Genomic DNA, 27,348 nt, shown 5'->3' with positions numbered 1-27,348 from the left:
AAGTCACTTCATTTACATTAATACATTCAAGGGGATTTTCAATTCCCTCCCAGTGTTGCAAAAAGTAGTTCTTCAAAATTCCCAGTCTACTCTATTTCTTGAGAGAGATGGAGCAGTAGGAGGTGTTCATAGAGAGTGTCTGTCACTAATTTACTGGCCAGCCCAGCTCTAACCTGTGACAGACAGCAGTGATGAGTGGCCAAGAAGGCTGAAAGCATCGTGGCTTGTACCAGAAATAGTGCGGCTGGCAGGAGTAGGGAAATGATCTTGCCCCTGTACTGGGCACTGGTGAGGCTGCACCTTGAATATTTTCATCCCCTCACCACAAGAAAGACACTGAGGCGCAGGAGAATGTCTAGAGAAGGGTAACAAAGCTGACGAAGGGTCTGGAGCACAATTCCTGTGAGGAGAGGTTGAGGGAACTGGGGTCATTTAGGTTGGAGAAAAGGAGACTCAGGGAAGAGCTTATTACTTTCTAAAATCACCTCAAAGGAAGTGAGTGTTGGCCTCTTCTGGCAAGTAGCCAGGGATAGGATGTGAGGAAACAGCCTCATGTGGCAGCATGAAAAATTTCATCACCAAAATGCTTCTAAAGCATTGGTACAGGCTGCTCAGGCAAGAGGCTGTCACCATCCTTGGAAGTATTTAGAAGGTGTATAGATATGGTGTTCAGGGACATGGTTCAGTGGCGGACTGGGCAGTGTCAGGTTTATGGCTGGATTCAGTGATGGTAAAGGTCTTTTCCAACCTGTAATGAGAAGCAAACTTGAGGAATTAATTACTTCCCATGTCCTCAGTAAGGCAGTGCTGCTCATACACCAAGAATGTTGAGGCTGTCACTCTGAAAATTTCTAACAATATATTGCTGAAAGTGCTTCATAATTGAATAGAAAGAATCTTTTAGCCCTCTAAGGAAACTTATCTCTGTTTAAGAAAAGCTGTGTATTAGTAACAGGAATAAATCAAGCACTTAATCCCACTGCCTAATGAGAGTCTACACTGAATCCAACAGGAGAAATTTTGGATTCCAGGCTTCACAACACAATGTAATTTTTCAGTTATCTCCTTGAGTAAGACTTACTCTTGCCATTAGTCTAATACTGCTTAAAGGGATTTTAAAGATTATTTTTCCTCTATTGGCTACAAGAACTCTGCAATATTAAATATGAAATATATAAGACTATTTCCTCTTGGCATTCATGTTACGATTTTTATATATCATCATTAAGTTCAGTGATTCCTAGGTGATTTTATTCACCTTCTATTAAAATGAAGGTAAAAATCCAAATGCTCTAATGTTGCCAATTAAACAAATCCTATGATTGCATTCGTCTGCATATATGTGCATGTGGGTGTACACAAACATGCATAAATATGTGTACATGCTGTTGTTACATTTCCACAGTGCACATAAGGCTGAACATGAGCCAGCAGTGTGCCCAGGCAGCCAAGAGGGCCAATGGCATCCTGGCCTGGATCAGGAATAGTGTGGCCAGCAGGAGCAAGGAGGTCATTCTGCCCCTGTACTCAGCACTGGTTAGGCCACACCTTGAGTCCTGTGTCCAGCTCTGAGCCCCTCAGTTTAGGAAAGATGTTGAATTGCTGGAATGTGTCCAGAGAAGGGCAACAAAGATGGGGAGGGGTATAGAACACAAGCCCTATGAGGAGAGGTTGAGGGAGCTGGGGTTGCTTAGCCTGGAGAAGAGGAGGCTCAAGGGAGACCTTATTGCTCTCTACAACTACCTGAAGAGAGGTTGTAGCCTGGTGGGGGCTGGTCTCCTCCCAGGCGACCAGGACCAGAACAAGAGGACACAGTCTCAAGCTGTGCCAGGGGAGGTTTAGGCTGGAGGTTAGGAAGAGAGAGAGTGATTGCCCATTGGAATGGGCTGCCTGGGGAGGTGGTGGAGTCACCATCATTGGAGGTGTTTAGGAGAATACTTGATAGGGTGCTTGGTTGCATGGTTTAGTTGATTAGATGGTGTTGGATGATAGGTTGGACATGATGATCTTGAAGGTCTCTTCCAACCTGGTTTATTCTGTTCTGTTCTGTTCTATTCTATTCTGGAAAACTTTTTTAGTGATCCCTTTCTATCTCTCCTTGTTTGGAAAACCCAGAACTAATCTATGATTTCTTACTGTAAATATCTGATTTGGAATACATACTGCCACAGTAATGTGAGTGCAGGACACACTTGCTTTAACCTCAGTGACTGAAACCCATTTGCTCAGTGTTACAGAAGTGTGAAATTTTGGATGCTCTGTACAATGTATTTCATCATTACATGAACCTGAAGCATGTTCTAATTTTAAATGATAAAATGATCAGTGTAGGAAAATATTCTAATATCCTTATCTGTATGGATATTAAACTCACAAATAAGGAAGAAAATGCACAGTGTCTCATACAGTGCAGAAATGGAACTGATTTGAAGCAGTCTCCCAAACTGTTTTAATGCACATGTTACTTTGGGCATTACATGGAAGGCTCCTTCTGGTGTCAGCACATGGTAAACTAGGATGGCACAGCTGGAAGTAGCACCTGTTATTGCAGTGACTAAGCTCCAGGATCAAGACCAAGGTCATGGCTGTGATGCAAGCACCTGGGAAGCAAGTGAATTGCAAGTGACAGAATAATAGAATCAATAAGGTTGGAAAAGACCTCAAAGATCATCAAGACCAACCTGTCACCCAAGACCTCATGACTACTAGACCATGGCACCAAGTGCCATGTCCAATCCCCTCTTGAATACCTCCAGGGACGGTGACTCAACCACCTCCTTGGGCAGTACATTCCAACAGCTAACAACTCTCTCTGTGAAGAACTTTCTCCTCACCTCAAGCCTAAACTTCCCCTGATGCAGTCTGAGACTGTGTCCTCTTGTTCTGGTGCTGGATGCCTGGGAGAAGAGACCAATTCCCTCCTGGCTACAACCTCCCTTCAGGTAGTTGTAGAGAGCAATAAGGTCTCCCCTGAGCCTCCTCTTCTCCAGGCTAAACAATCCCAGCTCCTTCGGCCTCTACTCACAGGACTTGTGCTCGAGACCTCTCCCCAGCCTTGTTGCCCTTCTCTGGACACGTTCAAGTGTCTCAATTGAGGGGCCCAGAACTGGGCACAGTTCTCAAGGTGTGGCCTAACCAGTAGTCTCAGCCTGTCTTCAAAGGTCCTTTGCCTATAATATTTCTTCACTTTAGATTGTTGCCTATTTACAAAGGATTGAGAAGATTCATTGCCTTCTGACATCTACACATAAAGAGGTGGTCTGTATTACAGAACTGTCTCCCAGAGACCTTAGTTAAACAGAGGGATTTGAGGAAGCACAGTCATTCTTTAAGTTAGGTCAAATCAAGAATATCCACTGTATGTCTATTTGGAGACAGAAATTTACTTAATTGTGATAACTTGCTAAGCATCTCAATTCCACACTCCTGCAAGCTTCACTTCCTGCACCCCACTGCCAAAAGAGGTATCTCTTGGCTTAGACCAGTGCAAAAGAAAATATGTATATTCTGGGCACACATCTTGAGGCATTCATGACAAGCTGAGCTGAGAACATGGGTGTCATGGACTGGTTATAGAAATGTAAAGCAGTAAAGCTATCCTTTGCAGTGCTGTGGTGAATCAGTGTGATGTACCTGTTCAGGGAGCTCAGCCCTTCAGCAGTTCTGAACAACAAACATCTCCTAGCTTGCACCAAGTTTCATATATGGATCCTTCCAGCAGGAACACAAATACTCTCCCAACCAAGGTGAATTAAAATGAAACCATGCTTCTTTCTGATCTGAAGAACACCTATGTCTAATTTAGCACAGAGTAGTACAATTGAGTTTAAGAATCAAGAGGCATCCCCACCCAAGTAGCAACAAAATGCTTCAAAATTAGATGCTTGCTATTTATTCCTCTGCACTTGTGAGTAAGAAATCATTGACTTCCATACTTAGTGCTAGACTTTGGTCCCCATTACCCAACATCCATTGATTCACAAACTTCCCTGAGGTTTTAGGTAAAACACAGAACAGACACTGGCTTCTGGGATTCTTTCCATCTATTACTTTCTCAGCAGATGAAGTGAAACGAATTTGGTGACCTCACTTTAGCCTCTGTTGGAAAAGCATCCACATTTCACAACAAAGAGCCAAATGGGTTTGTAAACCAAAATCCTCCTGCAGCCCCTGAAAAGGCAGCTTTGTTTAAGTCTGTAACACATTCAAAGGGCAGCACAAGAAAGCTTGAACTGACGTGATCTTCACTGAATGTTTGGTCAAGACAAGCACTTCATTTTCCACTCCATTTAATCTGACATGTGTTATGATTGCTGTTTTTTTCCTCTGAAGTGATAGATTTATGAGTAACAATACAGCCTGCTACTTTTACACAATGTAAAATGAGTATCTTCATACTGGGATGACTCTTTCACTGAAAATTGTGTTTCAACCTGTGATGGAAGGAATGACTATTCAGTAAGTACCTGCTTCATGAATTTCTTCTTGTCCAGTGTAAGAGGAAAACACTTGCCCAAAGAACTTATATTGTTGCTCTCGAAAGTTGTTTTGCAGGTAGTCCATCAGCATAACATAGCCAGACTGCTGCATTGTAAGGACTTCACAGAATACGGCTAACTACAAGAGGTGAGAAAAAAACAGAAGTCAGAAGCCATAACAAATTAACTATATTCTTCTAACAGGCAAAACAACATGGGAAAACAAAGTTGGGTAAGGTCTCCCAGTGGAGCTTTCCCAAGTGGCACTGAACTTTTGTTCCACTGTACCAGGGCTGCCTGAAGTGCAACATACTGTTCCAGAAGCATCCTGTCACGGATACTTGAATACAAAGAAAGGGGAGCAGAGAAGCAGAACTTCTGTGATAGTAGAGAGACAGTTTGGTGCACACAACTCGAGGATGTAGCTTCCACAGCATCTAATAGTTTATTCCACCTGTATTTCTCAACCACTCTGCTGTTGGAGCTAAGCTTTGCCCAGTCACCACCGCGAAGCTGGGCGACAGCCTGCAGAGTTAGGCAGTGTGTTCTTAACCCCCTCAAGGCAAAAACCCCACTCAGAATCTAGTCATGAAGTAGGAAAGGGAAAAGATAGCACACTTCAGTAATATACATTATTTTTCATGTAATGGCTGCATGAAAAATTTAAAACTAGTTAAAAGAAAAGCCAGGTCTTTGGGCTGGAAGGGAGTATCATGAGCTTTTACCATATGCACAGTAACTGCTTTTCTTTGTTCTTATGTCCAGTTGTTTGGGTTTAACACAAATAATTACCTGGTCTTCAGAAATACTAATGGTGTCTTTAAACACAATCCATTCAACCGTTTCAGAGCAGGGAGGAGTTGATAAAGACCCATTGTAAGTGTAGTATTTGTCTGTTGTGTTCGGCAAAAGGTTCAGCAAAACAAATGGTTCCAAGGCAGCCTGTTTTCCTGGAAAAAGCATAAAGTATATAGAGTCAGACAGTTAAAATACTGAAGAAGCAATGCATAGAAATCACAGACTCCAAAAGAGTTGCCATTATAGGAACATGCTAATTCTGAGGCTCTTCAAAAATCTGACCTCCAGAGAGACTAGCATACAAATAAATTGCAGAGCTTTTTCTGTTTAGTTTGAATAAGCACTGTTCACTAACCACTCTGCTTACTTGGGAAGGTGTAAGGAATTACTCCAGTAATAAATAATCAGTACATTGGTTCACAAGAATTTGTTCACCTGCAAGTCCACTTGTAAATGCCCAAGATGTGAATCCTGTCTCACCCATAAACCTCTAAAGAGTATGTTAAAAGTACGTTAAGTCTTGGTCTCATGTGACATGGCTTCAAAGTCTCTCTGAAGTTGGTGAATCTGTTGAGCTTCTTACAGGACCTTAATCTCCACAGGAAATCACTGCCTGGAGTGCTAGACTTAAAAGTTCTATTGCTCATGATGGCAGAAGCAGAATTTCAGTGGAATGTGGTTTGTTTAAAATGCTAATAATACAGTGAAAAAAAAGGTAACTGTTTTATGCAAAGCAGAGAAGGATGCAAAGGCTCCTCCATATTTTTGCTTTTTACAAGACCATTGTGTTTATACTCCTGTGAAAACAGCAGCACACCTTTCAGGCCAGCAGGTACCTGTCAGTAGGGAGTATGCATGAGGAACTGCTAGGAATCCACCCACAGAAAGCTAAGATCATGCTGATATGGCAGTATTGTCCAGCAGCAAAAATCAGCAGAATTTGTCCAAACTTCCTCAGGGTAGATTTTTTTGGTCTGTGATAGTTATACAGTCTTGTGACAATTATCTGCCTTATTGTCTGATGCATCCAAAATTGTTTTATTCAGCTTGGAATCATGTAGATCCTTACATATCTAATTTCAATCTGATGTTACTCATTTTACATTGCTCCCTATTTTGTAAGTATTCACTGATGAGCATCTAATCAACTTTCAGACTGTGCATCAACTTATGACTCTACAGGAACATTACTTCTTAAGCCTTGTACAGATTTCTGATCTTTGTCTTCACAATTTCTCATTAATTTGGTGAGAGAACAAATTACATGAACAGTTCACTACAAATCACTGATGCATTTCTCTTGTACAGTGACAATTCCACGGAGTTAAAAGTTTAAGAGCCAGCTCCTCTCCTCTCTCTTATTGATGTGTCTTGAAAGGGGAACATTTAGCAGCATCAAGCAAAGCCCATCTTTCTATTTCTCCTGTCAACATGTTAATCACCCCTCAGACAGAAGCTATGTGGTATGTGCCTAGGTAACACATTCTTCCTTCAGTAAAAATATATGGTCAGTCCATTTCATACAGACAGTTAGGGTCATGGAACGTCTAATTTATAGTAAGAATTCTGCTATATAGTTGGCAATTTTGAATTGTAAAATGACCTTTAATGTGATTGACAGTCTAGATTCTAACATCAAACACCCACAACGAATTATGAGAAGCAGAGTGTCTAGGACGAACAGGACTGCTCTTCTGCAGAGCTTGAGAGCTGTGAAAACGGAATTCCAATAAGCACAGCACAGATATGACTGACAAGGACAGATCATGTACATCATGGAAAAGGACAGCTCATGTGCTATTCACTTTTATTCAGGAAGAACAACTTGATTTAGTAATGACCTCAATTTTCAGAGCTCATTTACATTCTATTCAACAAAACGATCCCTTACTCATTGTTGAAGTTCCACGAAGTGGTTGTATCTTGAACCCTGCTTCTGATAGCTTTATAGCTCCTTCCAAGGCTAAAGGAGAGCATCTGCCTTGATGTATTACTCATACTCTTTCATGTTTTGTTGAAGATAGCATGCAAAGATAATGAAGTTTAACTGCTTTATATTTTCCCCTTCTCTGTCTTTGCAATTTATAAAAATTGCTCCCTTTTATATTTGTTGAATGGTGTTTGCTTTCTGCAGAAGAACAGCCTGCATTTTAGTGTCATACTTATGAAAGCTTTTAAAATAGTGTACCAAAACCTTCTTATACTTTCAACCTCCCAATTTTCAGGGGCTTTGCAATGCTGAGGTATCATTGAATTGAATTGAATTGAATTGAATTGAATTGAATTGAATTGAATTGAATTGAATTGAATTGAATAAACCAGGTTGGAAAAGACCTTCAAGATCATCAAGTCCAACCTATTATCCAACCCACCTAATCAACTAAACCATGGCACCAAGCACCCCATCCAGTCTCCTCCTAAACATCTCCAATGATGGTGACTCCACCACCTCCCTGGGCAGCCCATTCCAATGGGCAATCACTCTCTCTGTATAGAATTTCTTCCTAACCTCCAGCCTAAACCTCCCCTGGCACAGCTTGAGACTGTGTCCTCTTGTTCTGGTGCTGGTTGCCTGGGAGAAGAGACCAACCCCCACCTGGCTACAACCTCCCTTCAGGTAGTTTTAGAGAGCAAGAAGGTCACCCCTGAGCCTCCTCTTCTCCAGGCTAAGCAACCCCAACTCCCTCAGTCTCTCCTCATAGGGCTTGTGTTCCAAACCCCTCCACAGCTTTGTTGCCCTTCACTGGACACATTCCAGCAAGTCAACATCCTCCTAAACTGAAGGGCCCAGGACTGGACACAGAACTCAAGGTGTGGCCTAACCACTGCAGTGTACAGGGGCAGAATAAACTCCCTGCTCCTGCTGGCCAACAAGGAATTCTAAAACACTGAAGTGTTTTTGGTTTGAATAATGTTAGTACACATGTAAGAGAATTGGAGTCTTTCAGATTTATACAGGAAGTCTCCTGCACATTGCATGGCTGCAACAAGTTATTTCAGTTCCAACCACATATGAAAATCCAGAAATGTATGACTAAGAAAACTCACTAAATAAATCAGTCATTTCTCTTCATTTAGCATTTAAAGGGTTGCAGTTTCCTCATGACAGTTATATTTATTCATTTACACTTATCACTGTTGTTAAAAATATTTAGACTTGGGGTAAGTCTGGAGAAAAGAAGGCTCTGAGGTGACCTAATTGTGGCCTTCCAGCATCTGAAGGGGGCCTACAAGAAGGCTGGGGAGGCACTTCTCAGGATCTCAGGTAGTGATAGGACTAAGGGGAATGGAATGAAGCTGGAGGTGGGGAGATTCAGGCTGGACATGAGGAAGAAGTTCTTCAGCATGAGAGTGGTGAAGCCCTGGAATGGGTTGTCCAGGGAGGGGGTTGAGGCCCCATCCCTGGAGGTTTTTAAGAGCAGGCTGGATGAGGCTCTGGCCAGCCTGATGTAGTGTGAGTTGTCCCTGCCCATGGCAGAGGGGTTGGAACTAGCTGATCCTTGTGGTCCCTTCCAACCCTGACTGATTCTATGATTCTATAAAAGCTCAGAATATCTCAAGTTGGAAGGGATCCATAAAGACCTTAGTCTCCAACTCTCTGTTCTTCCTAGGACCACCTAAAACCAGACCAGATGACTAAAAGTGTCATCCAGATGTTCCCTGAACTCTGATAGACTTGGTGCTGCAACCATTTCCCAGGGCAGCCTCAACAATCGCCAACTACCCCTTTCAGTGAAGAAACTTTTCCTAATGTCTGATCTGAAGATCCCCTGATGAGCTTCATTCCCTTTCTTCGTGTCCTGTTGCTTGTCCCAAGAGAGAGGAGATGAGCTCCTCCCCACCGCTTCCTTCGAGGAAGCAGTAGATTGTGATGAGGTCACCTCTCAGCTGTCTCTTCTCCAAGCCGAACAAATCAAGCAACTTCAGCTGCTCATCCAAAGCCTTGCCCTTAAGGCCTTTCACCGTCTTGGTCACTCTTCTTTGGAAGCACTCTAATAGTTTGATGTCCTTCTTATATTAAGGCATCTGCACTGTGCACAGTACTCACAGTAAGGCCACATCAATGCAGCAGAGTGGGACAGTCACCTCACTCAACAGGCCAGCTACGCTGTGCTTGATGTAACCCAGGACACAGCTGTCTGGTTTTGCTGCCAGGGCACACTGTTGACTCATATTCAACTTGCCATCAACAGAAACCCCCAGATCTCTTCCTGCAGGGCTGCTCTCCAGCCTTTCATTCCCCAATTTGTACACATACCAGGACTGCAGAATCTGGTGCTTGCTGATGTTAAATTTCATACACTTGGTGACTGCTCAGCTCTTTAGTCTACCCAGATGACTGTTGCTGCTTCTAACAAAATAGCCATGGCTGAGCTCTGGAGAACCATGTGTTTCATAATTACATTAAAATGGGATTTAATCTAATCAGTAATCAATAAAACATGGAGGCAGACTTACCGAAACGACTAACACTATCTACTCCATTAATGACTGGATGATAATCTGGATTATCTTCTGGTCCAACCTGTTAAAAAGAAATTGCTTTTTCTTAATGTCACAGGCTTCATAAAAAGACCTGAAAGGTGCAGTTTGCCACCAAAACTGTAGATGACTTAAAGCAGAGCAAACATATTTTCCCCATTTGCTTTTCTGCAAGAATAAATTAGGAAGATATATGTGAGTCTTAACTAAATGATCACACACTGGAACAAGTTAAATCAGTTTGAACATCTGCCATGTTTCAAAGCTTCTTTAATGACACAAAGATACATTTTGTTTACCTCAAACAAAATTGATAAAGCTCTTAGCTTTCCATTTCCTTTAATTGCCTCCTCGAAATCTGTAAACTGATCTGCATCATAGCAGTAGATTTGCATCTGCAAATAAAAATACATTCAAATGGTTGATACAAACCAAAAATTAAACATTCCCATTTTGATGAAAAATGTTCAAGCAAGAAAATTGGATTACAAAGCAATGAATGTTTTAATCTATGTCAAATGTATTATCTGAAGATATGGAATGGAATTAATCAGCTGTTGCTACCTAAATACGACATCCACTGGAAAAACACTTCATATGCAGGAGTTACCCTGTCAAGGAACACAACAGTCTCCATGGATAATACAGTAAGCTAAGTTAACTTATTTATACTGGGCATCTAACCTAGAGTACTCAGGTGAGATGGATCTTGAAATCATTGGTAAAGTTTGAATAATAGGGTAGGATGTCCCTACTACATCTGCCTTGAGGTAAACGCAGAGAATACTGGTACTAAAAGATTACCAGGTATTCTGTGCCCATATTTGACTGCCATCGTGGGCTTTGGGTTTGCTGCACCCCTTCCTCTCTTTTTCTGGATGCAGACAGGAAACCTCTTCTAGTACCAAGTCACCAACATGAATGCAGGAGTGTTCTGTTCCTACTAGCTTTTCATGTGGTAATGACAGAGAAAAATGTTCTCTTTGATGCCTTGGCAGGACAGGTTGAGTGTGAGTGGGAATTTTTAAGTGGGTAATGAGGAAATGATACTGCCCAGGGAAAGTTCCTGGCTCACAGCTCTCCACGGGGCACAGGATAAACTTGGCTCTACTGCTTTGCTCTGATGCAGAAGTCTGAACTGCCCAGAGTGAGCAGCAGCACAGTTGCCTGTCACAACTAAGTATTTTTAGCAGAGAAATGATCACAACACCATGTTGTCAGTTAACAAGTGTGGTCTGTAACTCGGGTCATGCTTTGCCTCAGTAAAGCCCAGAGGCTTCCATGGGCTTTCAGCAAAGCCCCAGCTTTGAAAAGACCATTTACACTTTAAATAACCAACTGCTGTGGAATATGATGGGTGAATATGTAGCAGCTTGACTGTTAGTGGGAGCTTGAACTTTGTCAAATTAGTAGGACTGACTCCTATTGTCATCTTAGAAAGCGTGTGTGCAAATGCACAGTTTAGACATGCTGAGAATGACATGAAATAATGTCTTACAATGCCCTTTCCAAATGCAGAAATTAACTATTATTAGTTTGGAAAGTGAATGACTGTATTTGAAAATAGACTTTAATCAAGTAATAAACAAAAGTATTCAGTAAGCAGTATTACTTTTTGCAGGAGAACAAATTGTCAAAAACTATTTTGTACTTTACCTCCAGAGGAAATTTTTGTCCTTCTAAACTATGTTCTGATCCATCAGATGACAAGTTGCATTTTCCCCAGTGAAAAGTGATCTTGCTTGCTTTGAATATGGTGTCTAATCCACCTCCACTTACATAGTAATCATTTGTCAGGTTAATTTCCACTGAACAAAGAGAGAGAGGGAGGGGGGGAAAAAAAGGATCATCAATATAAAAGCTGGCCAAGGCTTCTATGACTCTCCTGTTTCAGTATCAGGTACTAAAAGGTAAACATGATATGGCTTTTCCCCTGTACTTCATAAGCAACTTGACAGGGAATTGGTTATTTAAACAAAGTAAGAAGTATGGTTTGCAGATGACACAAAGCTATGTGGTGTTGTCGATACACCAGAGGGACAGGATGTCATCCAGAGGGACCTGGACAAGCTGGAGAGGCGGGCCCAGGTGAACCTCATGAGGTTCAACAGGAGCAAGTGAAAGGTTCTGCACTTGGGCTGGAACAATTCTCACTATCAATACAGACTGGGAGAGAAGGTGTTTAAAACAGGCCCTGTGGAGAAAGATTTGGGGGTGCTGATGGATGAGAAGCTGGACATGAGCAGGCAGTATGCACTTGCAGCCCAGAAGGCGAGTCACATCCTGGGCTGCATCAAAAGATGTGTGGCCAGCAGATCCAGAGAGATGATTCTGCCACTTTGCTCTGCTCTGGTGAGACCTCACCTGGAGTACTGTGTGCAGGTCTGGAGCCCTGCAGGTCAGGAAGGACATGGACCTGATGGAGAGGGTCTAGAGGAGGGCCAGGAAAATGATCAGGGGGTGGGAGCACCTCTGCTATGAGAGCAGGCTGAGGGAGCTGGGGTTGTTCAGCTTGGAAAAGAGAAGGCTCCAACGAGACCTAATAGCAGCCTTCCAGTACCTGAAGGGGGCTACAGGAAGGATGGAGAGAGGCTGTTTACAAGGGCCTCTGGTGACAGGGTGAGGGACAATGGCTTCAAACTAGAGAAGGGCAGATTTAGATTGGCTATCAGGAAGAAGTTCTTATCAATGAGGGTTGTGGAACACTGAAACAGGTTGCCCAGGGAGGTGGTTGAGGCTCCTTCCCTGGAGAGGTGAGGCTCAATGAGGCCCTCAGCAGCCTGATCTAGTTGGAGATGTCCCTGCTGACGGTGGGGAGGTTGGACTAGATGAGCTTTGGATGTCCCTTCCAGCCTGGACTATTCTATGATTATTAGCAAGAAGAAATATGTTGCATTTCATGATGCAACTCATAAAATAGCCGTAGTTAAGTGCACTCTTGGTCTCCTGTTGTCTGAAGCTAGTCACAGAACTATGCTAGAAAGTTCATAAAACTGGCTGAGCCACCAATCTGGTGGTCTAAGAAGAGAAATTCCTGAAAGATATAGCTTCCTGAAAGCACCAAAAAGGAATATACCCTCCCATCATTATTATAATAATTGTAGAAACAAATCAAGAAGCAATACATGAAAATAACATTGTAGTCAGTTTCTAAGAGAACTGTCCCATCTGTGACACCCCTCAGCTGTGGAGCACTCTTCCAGGAGAGGAATAGATTGAGGTCCTACATTTGGCTTTCCCACCTCCAGTGACTGTGATCTGTTTGACCTTTTGCTGAACAGCACTAATGGTATTCAGTTTCATTACAGTTCCGCCCTCAAGACCTGCTGAACTTAGAAATTGCTTCTATAATATCTGAATTGCAGCAGGTGAGGAAGAGCTTAGTTTGCTTTTATGGAGTTTAGACAATGTTTTCTCAGGGATCTCTTGAAGAGAAAAATGAACTATTTATCCCATCTAGTAGGGCAAGAGGGAAGTAAGAAATTTGTGGAACAGTATGTAGAAAGTACACGATGGGGCCAAGAACAGACATTTGGAACATTAGCACTAAAATGCAATACAAAGGCTGGTCCAGGGGTCTCACTGCAACCAGTTAGAGGGTTAGACAGGTGATAAGAGAAGGAGTCTTTCTCCATACCTGTGGAGGAAGTTGTTAAGAGATCTTCCTCTATACCTGTGCCCAAAACAAGAAACAGTAGTTCCAACAAGTACCTTTTAGTTACTGCTATACTGGACGTACACAGCAAAGTGGCTACAAAACAAGTGCATCTTTTACTGCTGGGAGAAATAGGATCTTGTAGGCATAAATCACTTCCTTGTAGAATACATTTCTGAGATAGGTAAGATAAATGGGACCATAAAAGCATCTATTTGTCTTCTTTGACTGTAAGAAGTCTGAGTAATTCAGATGCAAGTATCTACATTATAGGTGACAGCACAGGTGAGATGAATCCCATCTTGAGTTTTTTGAAAGGACAATTCACCCATGAAGTGCTCCAGATGAGAAGGTGATATATTCATATTATAAAACAAATAATTTTTGTATACTTGTTGCAGATTCTGGGTATGTGGTAATAATTAGCATTATTTCATAGGAAATGCCAAATTACTCTTTGGCCTTGAAGTGTTCATGATGGGACAATAGTAATGACATGATTGCTTTAACTCTGTGCACATTGTCTGTGCACACAGTCTGTTATGCTTGGCTATTGCCATCACCTGTTTTCCCTTTAATGGATGAATTCAGAATGTACAAGGTAAGGAAAAGTGAAATAAAAATGTTTCATTGGAAGTCCTTGTTTGATTGTCCACCCTGTATCACTTTTCTGATCTCATTTAACTCCAAACATGAAACCTGACTTTTTTTTTACCTGTTTTGCCAGTGTTGCGAATGAAAGTGTCTTCCAAACTTTCTTTTTCCCATCCATGGAATTTAAGTTTCTTCAGATTCACATTTACTTGGGTAAGATCTTCATCTATATTAATAGGAGATTGTTTGGCACCATTGCAGGCTGAGTATTTTTTCCCCCAGTTCTTTTGGTTCAAAGTTCCTAGAAATGAAAAGGTTTGGGGTTAAGTGTATTTAAAACCAAAATATCCATGTAATTTTTACTGTGGGAATGTTAAAACAGTTTGCAATCTGTGACCAGGATTGCTGCCCTTTTTTCAGGCCTCGTCTGTAGCAATACTTAGCACATCTACTCTTGAATCCTATCTGCAACAGTCACTTCTGATCATTTTAGACATCATACAAATGTGCTTACAGATCCCTAGGGATAGGAGAAAACAGCAAAAAAACTAAAAAACAAACAAATCTCCCACAAACAAACAAAAACCACACATAAAACCCAGTCAAACACCAAAAAAAACCCCAACAAACAAACAACCCAAAACACCCTCACACACCGTATAGAGAAATAAATAAACTGGGGGAAAAGCCTTTCAGGTGAAACTGGCATTCAGAACAATGTTGTAATTACTGTGAAAACCTTCTTTACAAAGAACACTTTTAATCATATGAGTATCGTTACAGAAGCACAGAATCACCAAAGTTGGAAGAGACCTCAAGGATCATCAAGTCCAACCTGTCACCACAGACCTCATGACTAAACCATGGCACCAAGTGCCACGTCCAGTTCCCTCTTGAACACCTCCAGGGATGGTGACTCCACCACCTCCCTGGGCAGCACATTCCAATGGCTAACAACTCTCTCTGTGTAGAACTTCCTCCTCACCTCCAGCCTAAACTTCCCCTGGCACAGCTTGAGACTGTGTCCTCTTGTTCTGGTGCTGGTTGCCTGAGAGAAGAAACCAACCCCCTCCTGGCTGCAACCACCCTTCAGGTAGCTGTAGACAGCAATAAGGTCTCCCCTGAGCCTCCCCTTCAGTCAACAGGATTTCAAAATAAATAAAAGCAATAAGAATAATAAAAGAAAATGCTTACACACAGGGAACAGGTAAAGACATTCTACCCTGAAAAAGTAAAATTGTTAGTTATGCTCTGGCTGGAGAGTCTGGCTGTGTGGCCTGGCTTTTCCTGTGAAGGACCATGCAGACATGCTCAAGCCATTTCCTTTTGCAGCTGCCTGGTGAGGGTGGCCAGGGGGTCCTGTGCTGCTCCAGGGCACCTTCTCCAGGGCACAGGGGCTGCATGGCATCTCACTGTAGCCAGCTCAGACACAGTCAATGTGGAATCTTTTGTTTATATAACACAGTGGTATAAAATAACACAATATTTTCTGTATGTTTATGTGTTTACATGCACATACATATTTTTTTCCTCACAAGGAACTTTGGCAACACTTCAAAGGGCTAATTAAAACCAAGAGTTGACTGCACAGACCTAAGAAAATGTAATTGCTGCAGTTAGCTTCCCCCTTACTAGCAGTTAAGTGCTAATATTAGTGCATCCAATTAGATGTGTTGAAATGAGCCAGTGCTCATTTACAGGCTGCTATGCTACATCCAAGACTGTCAGCAAAAGTTTTGCTCTGTGGCACCCCAGGTAAGGACAGGCCTCACATTGGACTCAAAAAACTCAGAGAGGGAAGAAGAGATGCAGCCAGTCCTGGAACCATGACAACAGGCAGTAATACAAGATGCTCATCTGGATAGCTAGCTACCTAGAAACATACCTGAGCTAAATTATTCAACAAGTATCAAGTCAAGAAAGTTAGCAATATCACCTTGCCACATATGAAGTACTGCAAGTCAGATGGTGTATAAGCCCATTTACTTCTCAGCAACAGTGAAAGCTGTTAAGCACAACAGCCAAACAAATCAAAATGAATTGCAGTCTAGAGTTATGGATCTGAATATCCTGCAGGTGAGGATTAGAGCCCTGTACCAAGCCAGAAGTGATCCCCTTGGGAATGGCATGAGGGGTAAGCTTCCAGCTCCTCATCAAATCACACTTCTCCTGGACATTTAGCTGCCAGATACAGTTTATCACCTGGGAGACAATCCAATATCTTGATTTCTAATGTGCTTTTCATATGAAAAACACAGTTAGTATTTCACCTTTTAATATTTCACCTTCTCTCTTAGAAGCTTCCCTTAAGAAATTCTTGGAGATGAATCTGCTTGGATTTCCTACAGTGAATCTTCTAAGAAAATATAGCTACAATAGCTTTATGGTTAAAAGAACATGTAGGTAGAAAAGCAGTTAGAAGGCTTTTAAAGAAAAGAAAGACATTTTTATTTAAATATAAACTATATTGATCAACTTTTTAAACAGAAAATTCTCCAAACATAGTCAGACAGGACCAAAATAATTCTCATCTTGCCCTGTGCATCCTCGCAGACAGGCCCCTGTTTCCAGGTGTACTTTCAGCCAGCTCAGTCATTTCCCAAGTTGCAGGAACTCTTCAGAGACCTCCCTGGCTTTGTGGAAGTCTCTGACAGTTTGAGCTGGGCTAGCTGCCCATGGCTATCCCTTGGGGTCAGGCTCTGCTCTCTACATCCATACTTTTGTTTCCTTTGCTCCTTCCATTTGCCACAGCCTAAGACTTCCCCAGATTCTTGCTGTTGCCTCAAGGCAGTAGAAATCTTCTTGTTTCCACTTGCATACCCACTTCCATTGCTCACCTGCAGTCTCTCCTTCAGAAACTCATTATGAATCTTTCCCTAACACATATTCCCTTTATTCTTTTCTTTCTACCACTGACATTAGAACTGATTGAAAATACTCTTTTCTTTCTTCCAGAAGTGTACTTTTGAGTACTTTCTTCCATACTCCTTTTAATGAATGCAGATACCCTATTTTTGCATCTCCCCTTTAAATCCCCTACTATCCACCAACACATTCAATTAAAACAAACACATCAAAAGTAGAGAAACTCCTCCCAATTTTCACTGTTTCATATTTTGTTGTTTTGTTACGTAGAATGCAAATTCTTTGCTTGATAGTCGTCATCTGTGCCTCAGAGTATCATATAACAAATCCCTAGCATGAAGCTAATGATAACACTAGTAATCTTAGCTCATCCCAGAAGACAGTGTTGTGCCAAGCTTGTAATCCATCACAATGTCCGGAGCCAGGCATACAGAATTACATGAAATGATAGCTCCAGATGATGCTGTGGCCTGACCAAGGAAGTTCTTTCAGTCTGGATGCGAAGCTTTCCATGGACAGAAAGAAATTAGGGAAGTTAGAAGAAAGATGAAGGATATTATTTCCTGTCCCCCAGAAAGGTCTCAAACTGATGTGAGATAGAATCATAGAATAGAATCATAGAATCAATAAGGTTGGAGAAGACCTCAAAGATCATCAAGCCCAACTTGTCACCCAACACCTCATGACTACTAAACCATGGCTTCAAGTGCCACATCCAATCCCTTTTTGAACACCTCCAGGCATGGTGACTCTACCACCTCCCTGGGCAGCACATTCCAAAATGGAGATGATCCTGCTGAAACGATTTGATAATGCTCTGCCTTTTTCTGTGCAGAAGCAAAAGACAATTCAGTCAATAAAAATATTCTCCTTTCATAGAGAACTTTCCTGTTTACACTTCACTGAAATCTTACAGCACCTATGAATCTTTATGCCCCAAATAAAGTTTTATAGCAGTGATTTTCATGCAATTACATATTGCCATACACTAACCTAATCCAATCAATGTATATCATGCATGAAAAAGATGCAAATGCTGTTTCAGGTACTCTCAGGTTGACAAAAGAAAAGTATCTGGATGAATGCTAGCTTGAAATCCGCCGAAGATACATGAAAAACAAGTACTTAAGGGTTGCAGAGTACAAGAGATAAGCCTGACAGCTATGACAAATTAGCTGAATGCTCCAAATCAATGCTCCTGCTGGCAAACCTGAGTAAGTATTTGACAACTATAAATCAGTTTTCTTCTTCGTGGTCCAGCAGCTGGTAGAGCTGAAAAAGCTGCATAAGCGAAGGATACCATTATGGCTCACAATTGCAGCAGTACAAGTGCTCTCAGCACTGAGGAGCACAGGGAATGTGGAAGTCTAAGGTAAAAATTATATTGATCTCAGCAACAAGGAACAAGATTTGTGTACTTTTTGCAGGTCAAGAGGAAAAAAAATCACATAAGTACTGAGAAGTTATCAAAAGCTATGGAATGAAATGTATAAGAAGTCAGTGGTAGGCTCTGGTGTAGGTGCAGGATCATGGAGAATTCCAGAAGGAATTCATGGATGAATTCAGCTGTGATGAGTCAAATTATACCCGAGCAGCAAATTACACGTTTATGCATAAAACCTGAAAATGTTGGAGCAGATAACTACTGCATCTATATTAACAAATACTGCAGACCAATATGAGTGCACTTATTGAGTGAAAAAGTTGAGGCTGAAGACCAGATGTCACAGAATCACAGAATCACCAAGGTTGGAAGAGACCTCAAAGATCATCAAGTCCAACCTGTCACCACAGACCCCACAACTAAACCATGGCACCAAGTGTCCCTACCATAATGTCTTTCAGAAGGCTTTCACCCCAGCCTAGCTCTGTCTGGTCCCATGGGCTGAATGCTCATCGGCTGCTACATTCCTGCAGCGTATCTCCTGTTTAGCATCAGTTGAGATGAATCTGTGCCACATGCTGAGACCAAAGCATGGCAGTGGGGTGCAGCCAGAAGTTTTGCTTCAGAAGTCCATTCCCAAGCTCAACTAAAGCTTTAATGTAAACACATCTAGTCTAGGCAGCAGGTGGTGAAACTACTGCAGTTTACATGACTTGCAGAAAGCCAAAGTAAAAGTGAAAGAACCAAATGTTTTTAAACAAGAGCAGATTGGTTTACTGTAGGTGCTATGATGGAAATGCTCATCAAAGCTGTGCCAGCCATTTTGAAAAATATTGTTGAAACTGAGCTTTGAAAATGAATTCCCTCAAACTGTGCTTTGGAATCTGAGGAGAATAAAAATGTGCACAATAGATCTTCCAAAGTGCACTGAGGAAGCAGTGGCTGTCCAAGCTGTCAGCTATGATGAAGTAATTGACAGTTCACAATGAATGATTATGAGTCTGAGGAAAGTAGATTACAAGTTGATGGAAGACCATAACCTCTATCATTCCTGCCCAGGGCAGAATGTCCAAAGAGAACTGTGCTACCTTTTCTTTCTAGGAAACACTCATATGTCTCTGAGAGACCTGGGGCTGTTGAGTCTCAAAAAAAGAAGACTGGGAGGGGATCTTATTAATGTCTATAAATATGTGAAAGGTGGGTGTCAAGAAGAAGCTGCTAGTCTCTTTTCAGTGGTGTCCTGTGGTAGGACAAGGGATAATGGATACAAACTAGAACACAGGAAGCCCCACCTCAACATGAGGAAAAACTTCTTTACTCTAAGGGTGATGGAGCACTGGAGCAGGCTTCCCAGAGAGGTGTCTCCTCTAGAGACTTTACAGACCTGTCTGGATGCATTTCTGTGTGACCTGCCCTAGGTGACCCTACTTTGGCAGAGGGATTGGACTTGATGGTCTTCAGAGGTCCATACCACTCTAAAATTCTCTGATTCGAACACTGCTCTTCATCCTTAGTCCCAGTGATCCCATCCCTGCAACACACATCCAATTCTCCTTTTGGCTCTTACTTGTATCCACTACCGCTGTCTTTACAAGATCTGGCCCACAAGGTGTTACTGTGCCTCTGTCCTTTGTAAAAATACATGAAAGAAATGCATCTATCAGACAACTCTGGACTTCAGTATCCTATGCAAGTGGAAGGAGTGAGCAGGGCTGAAGACAGCTTATGAAACTGAGTGGGCTGTGGTCCTCCCAACGACACGCCATGAGGGGTTTCTCAGCATGTTCACGCACTATCACATGTGTGTCTGCTGGGATGTAAATCATCATTATGAGTACTGCTGTATACTGCCATGCATCAGCACTGGCTGAGTGTAATACATAATTCATGAAAGATGGCAGCTAGCTTCTTAAATCAATGGAAAATATACATAAAGAACTTAAAATGTAAACCTCAAGTCCAGTGACTGAGACTCTGAGTAAAACAAATACTCTACATTTCTTCTTCTTACTGAATATGGATGCACTTTCTCAGGAAACAGGATCATTAAAATAGCACTTTGGGCTTTATGGGATTAATAACCATGTCAGCAAATTGCATTAGTGAGCAGATCTGTTTGACTTGGAAAATTCTGCTTTCCAGCACTTTAGTAGCTGTTGTTCTGACTTCATAGAGTTTGCATTTTTAGCTCTTATTAGGATCATATTTCTCATGAATGGGCATACTCCCAGCATGTGCCCCCTCAGGAGCTATAAAAAGCTCTAGCTTTAATGACAGTTACAGAAAGAGAAATGCTTCCATACTTCCTTCCCAAGACTAAGGGAGACTAACATCAACATTGCTAGATCTCTACCATTAGATAGAAATAGGGACACAATACAAGACCATGAAAGTTTTATACTCTAACCAGTTACAGAGCATCAACACTGCTTCCCAAACTGACAATAATGGCCAGTACAGAAATAATCATAGGTCTGATTAAGGTTTTCCATTGCTCCTACATAATTTATTACTTCATGTTTTAAACTGATGTGAACCCTAGTGTTTATGTTATAGATGAAAGGCAGCAGGAAAGAGAAATGGATTGTTTAGTTCTGCTTAATTTCTCCTTCTCCATTTTTCATCAGCTTTCACTTTCACAATGATATCATTACTTTTACATGGATTGGACACATCTAGCAGATGAAGGATATCCCCTCTGTGTAGACTGTGAATAATGGATTTGCCTTCTCAAAAATGTTACTGATGTAAGACTTTGAAGTGCTAAGTGATTTCAAGGGGCTTTCTGTTAGAGAAAAAACATTTTATCTGAGATGTGAGAAATCAGTAATAAGGCCATGAAAAGATGTGGGACAAAGTTTAAATTTAGATGACAAATCAATACTGCTTTAAACACAAAATTGTAGAGCTGTTTTCCCCACCCCCCACCCCTCCTTATTTCTGTTTCAATATTTAGTCAGTGCATCCAAATTGGATGAACAGGTGAGACAGAGATTAACAAACATCTGGATACTTCATAATATCACAGTATCACATTATCCCAGTATCACTAAGGTTGGAAGAGACCTCAAGGATCATCAAGTCCAACCTGAATTATATATTATATATTATATATTATATTAATAGCTATGCCATTCAGCTTACAACCAGAAGTTCCTCAATGCAGTCTCTAATCTTCCCAGCCTGAAGAATGATTTCAGTTCACATTCTGGATGAGTGCACTACTGGAGAAGAGGAGGCTCAGGGGAGACCTCATTGCTCTCTACAACTACCTGAAGGGGGATTGTAGCCAGGAGGGAGTTGGTCTCTTCTCTCAGGCAACCAGCACCAGAACAAGAGGACACAGTCTCAAGCAGCACCAGGGGAGGTTTAGGCTGGAGGTGAGGAGAAAGTTCTTCACTGAGAGAGTTGTTCGCCATTGGAATGGGCTGCCCAGGGAGGTGGTGGAGTCACCATCCCTGGAGGTGTTCAAGAGGGGATTGGACGTGGCACTAGGTGCCATGGTTTGGTCATGAGGTCTGTGGTGACAGGTTGGACTTGATGATCTTTGAGGTCTCTTGCCTGGGAGAAGAGACCAACCCCCTCCTCACTACAGCCTCCCTTCAGGTAGTTGCAGAGAGCAATAAGGTCTCCCCTAAGCCTCTTCTTCTCCAGGCTAAACAATCCCAGCTCCCTCGGCCTCTCCTTGTACAACTTGTGCTCAAGGCCTCTCCCCAGCCTCCTTGCCCTTCTCTGGACACGTATACAGTGACAGAGAAACGAATGCAATACATTTTCTTACCCTGGGTTGTAATATTTCAAATGAAATGAACAGAAGCAACCAAAATTTCTAGCCGTTCTGTAACCAGATGCATTCAGACATGCCACAACATTTAATCTATTGTTTAGTGCTTTATTTGTCATTTTTGTATTTGAGTGTCATTATACCTACATTGTACTCTGTGTATTGTGTGTGTGTACACACACAGAAAAAGTAATATGTATTGTATAAAGCAGACATATACAGACTTCATGGGAAGAACATTAACCCATCTTCAGTTGAACTGTGGTATATTAATCTTCTCTGTTCCTCATCTAATATGTGATGGACCACTTACCCCTTGTTAATAGCTAACAAAGAAAATGAATCAGGAAAGTTCTGATGGAACATTTTGTTTTCTTCAGATTACTGGATTCTTCCACACTTTGTTCATTTAATTTGAACATACACTTTATACTTCCCGAGACATTGCTCAATAAAATAACCAAAAATTAACTGAGTGAGAAGGGTTTTTTGTCTTTTCATTTTATCCTTACAGAAGAAAAAAAAAAGAAGAAGAAGAAATCAGATAGAATAAAGTACAGCTTTTGAGATACAATGGAAAACTGTAATCACTATTCCTAATACGGTGGCTGCTTGGTGATTTTTCTTGCCTGGAGTCAGCTTGATGATTCATAGCCAGACTAAGTGAATTACTGAGCAAAATGCGTAGGAGGATAAATGCCAATGGACAGATTTCATTCAATATAGCAACTGTTTGCTGTTCCTCTTCTTCTTCTTCTTTGATTCCCCCATAAATCTGGACATTGCAGGCCAGTTAGAAACGATATAATCCATCATGGATGCTCCATTTGCAATGCACTCAATGGGATAGCTGTTTAGACTAGCAGGAGGCTTACAGGAGAAACTCAGTCAACCTTTAAAGATATCTCTATTTTATTATTTTTTATTATTTTCATGCTATTGCTCCTGAATTTCCATAACAATGCGGGTAGAGAATCATGCAGCGATATATAATTAGAAACTGCCACATAATTTTTTACAATGAACACAGTGTTAAATCTGAGAGCTATCTTTCAATTAGGTATTAAGGAATGAAATTTGGTACAGTGGCAAAAGGGAAAATAGAATCGTAGAATCCATCAGGTTGCAAAGTTTTGTATCATGGCAGTATCAAGGGCCTGTTTGGTCTTCTGTAAGAAGAGAACTCCCCACCTGTTTCTGAGATGTTTAGCATACTATTAGCATAGAATGATGAATGCTACTGGATGATTGCAGGATTTGTCCTCTAAAGCCATACAACAGCTTGTCCTTTAAAGCATCCAACAGGTGAGAGGCCTTGAGCACAAGCCCTACGAGGAGAGGCTGAGGGAGCTGGGGTTGTTTAGCCTGGAGAAAAGGAGGCTCAGAGGAGACCTTACTGCTGTCTACAACTACCTGAAAGGTGGTTGTAGACAGGAAGGGGTTGGTCTCTTCTCCCAGGCAACCAGCACCGGAACAAGAGGACAGAGTCTCAAGCTGTGCCAGGGGAAGTTTAGGCTGGAGGTGAGGAGAAAGTTCTTCACAGAGAGAGTTGTTAGCCATTGGAAAGGGCTGCCCAGGGAGGTGGTGGAGTCACCATGGCTGGAGGTGTTCAAGAGGGGATTTGACGTGGCATTGGTGCCATGGTCTAGTAGTCATGAGGTGTTGGGTGACAGATTGGACTTGATGATCTTTGAGGTCTTTTCCAATCTTGTTGATCCTATGATTCTATTCTATGATTTCAACATGGTACAGTCCTATCACAGATCAGCTCTACTTCCTGGAAGTAAAGTTTACTCTCAAACTTATAGCTACTGCACAGAGACCAAGTGGATGTTTATCACCTTTCTGTTGGTAAACTAAGCTCATGGAGGTATTTCCCTTTGCCTCATGTCATTCAACAGACCCCAAAAATGCACTGTAAAGGACCATCAGCTACAGCAAAGGAGGATGAAACAATAATCTACTTCAAATGCAGCATTTAACATTTGTCTGGTAAGGGATAGCTCATGTAGTCCCAGGAGATGAGCACAATGAAACCCATTTTCAGGGGTAAGAAACCTCATTTTTACCAGATTATAGATCACCATCTAAGTCTAATGAATTGCACTATAATGGTCTTCACTTTTCACTCGTCACTACCAGGTATACTCTGCTGTGTTTTAGAATTATCGTGTCTGGCAGAACCAGGCACTCAGTGCAGAAACAAAAAGCAGTGATGAATGTTAAAAGAGAGCATGCACTTTCCTTCTTCTCAGCTTCTCAACAGATCAACTGATCTAACAATATTGGCTTTCACTGAGAAAATGAATATGGTTTCCTTTTCTCTCCTGTTTTGGTATAACCTCTCCCCTGCCTCTTTCCTTCTTTCTTCCCTTCCTCCCTTCCTACTGGACCACTGAATGTTAATGAACAGTCTGTTTAGTTCCTTGAAAAGCCTTGTGGTGATACACCACAGGGGCACTTTTCCCTGTAACCAAACACATGCATGCTGCTATCACATAGGAAAATAACTTCTGTCAGTACTAGCCTGACTAAAACAATCATATGTTTCATAAAAATCAACAGCCATAATTCATAAAGGCAACAGCCATCCATTCTTATCCAAAGCCTGCTGAAGAAGATAAATAAATTACATATAGATTCTCTGATCTGGTTCTCTGATTCTCTGTACATAAAAAACATTACTACTAAACACTAGTGGATGTAGAAATCCCATAAATAGCCATGAAAAAAGGATGGCATTTACCTTTGAATAACAAAAAGGTACAAAAGCATTTATTTGAACTGTAAAGAATAACATAAAGATGCAAGGATTAGACAGAAATAAACCAGAGCAACACAAGGATAAAATACTACTGGATTACAACCCTGGCCAGTCAGTTCCAGCACATGCCAGTAGATAAATTAACCTAATGTCCAAAAGGGCATAAAGGTAATTCTGGGTTTTTGCTCCTCAAGTTCTTATTTTCACAGATCTTCAATTTTTATAAAACAAAGCTCCTACACATCTCCAGAAGAACTAATATCATAGGACAGTGTGATTCCTTTTTAACATCTTTTAGCAGGATTTGATATGACACTTCTATCAGAATATCAATGCATACTATGTTTGCATAATAGTATGAAGAAGAGGAGATGATGGGCAGGAAATTCTTGTATATATATTTAGAATGGGAAAGAATAGAATAGAATTAACCAGGTTGGAAAAGACCTTTGAGATCATCAAGTCCAACCTACCATCCAACACTATCTAATCAACTAAACAATGGCACCAAGCACCCCATCCAGTCTCTTCCTAAATACCTCCAGTGATGCTGACTCCACCACCTCCCTGGGCAGCCCATTCCAAGGGCAAATCACTCTTTCTGTGAAGAACTTTTTCCTGACATCCAGCCTAAACCTCCCCTGGTGCAGCTTGAGACTGTGTCCTCTCGTTCTGGTGCTGGTTGCCTGGGAGAAGAGACCAACCCCCTCCTGGCTACAACCTCCCTTCAGGCAGTTGTAGACAGTAATAAGGTCTACCCTGAGCCTCCTCTTCTCCAGGCTAAGCAACCCCAGCTCCTTCAGCCTCTCCTCACAGGGCTTGTGCTCCAAACCCCTCACCAACTTTGTTGCCTTTCTCTGGACACGTTCCAGCAACTCAACATCTTTCCTAAACTGGTGGGCCCAGAACTGGACACAGGACTCAAGATGTGGCCTAACCAGTGCTGAGTACAGGGGCACAATGACTTCCTTGGTCCTGCTGGCCACAATGTTTCTGATCCAGGCCAGGATGCCAATGGCCTTCTTGGCCACCTAGGCACACTGCTGTCTCATGTTCAGCTGGCTGTCAACCAGTACCCTTGGTCCCTCTCTGCCTGGCCGCTCTCCAGCCACGCTGACTCCAGCCTGTAGCACTGCATGAAGTTGTTGTGGCCAATGTATAGAACCCACCGCTTAGATGTGTTAAATCTCATGCCCTTGGACTCTGCCCATCTGACCAGCCTGTCAAGGTCCCTCTGCAGAGTTCTCCTACACTCTAATAGATCAACACCCGCCTCCAGCTTGGTGTCATCTGTAAACTTACTGATGATGGACTCAATACACTCATCCAGATCACTGATAAAGATATTAAAGAGCATGGGGCCCAGTACTGATCCCTGGGGTACACCACTACACATATATAGAAAGGTTTATATATAAGGTATATATATGTGTGTGTATATATATATGTATAGCCATGCAGATTTATTGCACAGAGCCATAGCTGTATGTGTGCTCCTCTACAAAATTTCCTACAATATTTTGGTTTTCACTATAAAAAGCCAATTCTAGTTCATAAAATAGATCCTTAGCAAGGACTTGACAGCAATAGCAAAAACTTCAATTCTCTTTCCCTTTCCCCTCCAAATAAAACAAAATCCTTCAAGGCTCCAAAATCCTTTAGCCTCAAGGTGAGGAGAAAGTTCTTCACAGAGTTGTTAGCCATTGGAATGTGCTGCCCAGGGAGGTGGTGGACTCACCATCCCTGGAAGTGTTCAAGAGGGAATGGGACGTGGCGCTTGGTGCCATGGTCTAGTAGTCATGAGGTGTTGGGTGACAGGTTGGACTTGATGATCTTTGAGGTCTCTTCTAACCTTATTGATTCTACGACTCTCTTCTATGACAAATGCTAAAAATCACTCCCCTCCCAGCATTCCACAAACTTTCCTGCACTAACAGTATTACTTTATTTGGACTAAGTATAACTTCACAGCCTTCATAAGCATTTCTTTCAAAACTACCATAGCAATGTCAGTAAATGTATATGACTCTGATAATACTCCATGTCAAATTTTGGAATTACATAGAATATATAGAATACACCAGGTTGGAAGAGATCTTCAAGATCATCGCGTCCAACCCATCAACCAATCCAATACCACCCAAACATCTAACCCACAGACCAAGCACCCCATCAAGTCTTCTTCTGAAAACCTCCAATGATGGCAACTCCACCACCTCCCCAGGCAGCCCATTCCAATGGGCAATCACTCTCTCTGTATAGAACTTCTTCCTAACATCCAGCCTGAATCTCCCCTGGCGCAGCCTGAGACTGTGTCCTCTTGTCCTGGTACTGGCCGCCTGGGAGAAGAGACCAACATCCGTCTGTCTACAACCTCCCTTCAGGTAGTTGTAGAGAGCAATAAGGTCACCCCTGAGTCTCCTCTTCTCCAGGCTAAGCAACCCCAGCTCCCTCAGCCTCTCCTCACAGGGCTGTGTTCCAAACCCCTCACCAACTTTGTTGCTCTTCTCTGGACTCGTTCCAGCAAGTCAACCTCCTTCCTAA

General features: G+C 42.0%; 1 protein-coding gene across 3 annotated transcripts in view; it reads right to left on the bottom strand.

Annotated features, from left to right (window-relative positions):
• Positions 1 to 27,348, bottom strand: part of PTPRZ1 (protein tyrosine phosphatase receptor type Z1) — a 153,854-nt gene that overhangs the window by 60,582 nt on the left and 65,924 nt on the right. For 2 of the 3 annotated variants that reach the window (XM_054173917.1, XM_054173918.1), the window contains exon 1: positions 4,467 to 4,613. In XM_054173917.1, the coding sequence (XP_054029892.1) occupies positions 4,467 to 4,590 (124 nt within the window). In that variant the 5' untranslated portion in view covers positions 4,591 to 4,613. Of the gene's footprint in view, positions 1 to 4,466; positions 4,618 to 5,270; positions 5,429 to 9,734; positions 9,802 to 10,057; positions 10,154 to 11,414; positions 11,567 to 14,128; positions 14,309 to 27,348 lie in introns of those variants that run through there. The other variant, XM_054173920.1, reaches the window with a different exon arrangement.

This window comes from Dryobates pubescens, chromosome 27 (assembly GCF_014839835.1).
Source record: "Dryobates pubescens isolate bDryPub1 chromosome 27, bDryPub1.pri, whole genome shotgun sequence".
Lineage (NCBI taxonomy): Eukaryota > Metazoa > Chordata > Aves > Piciformes > Picidae > Dryobates > Dryobates pubescens.
The sequence above is the reverse complement of the archived record's forward strand: the minus strand, read 5'-3'. Positions and strand labels throughout refer to the sequence as shown.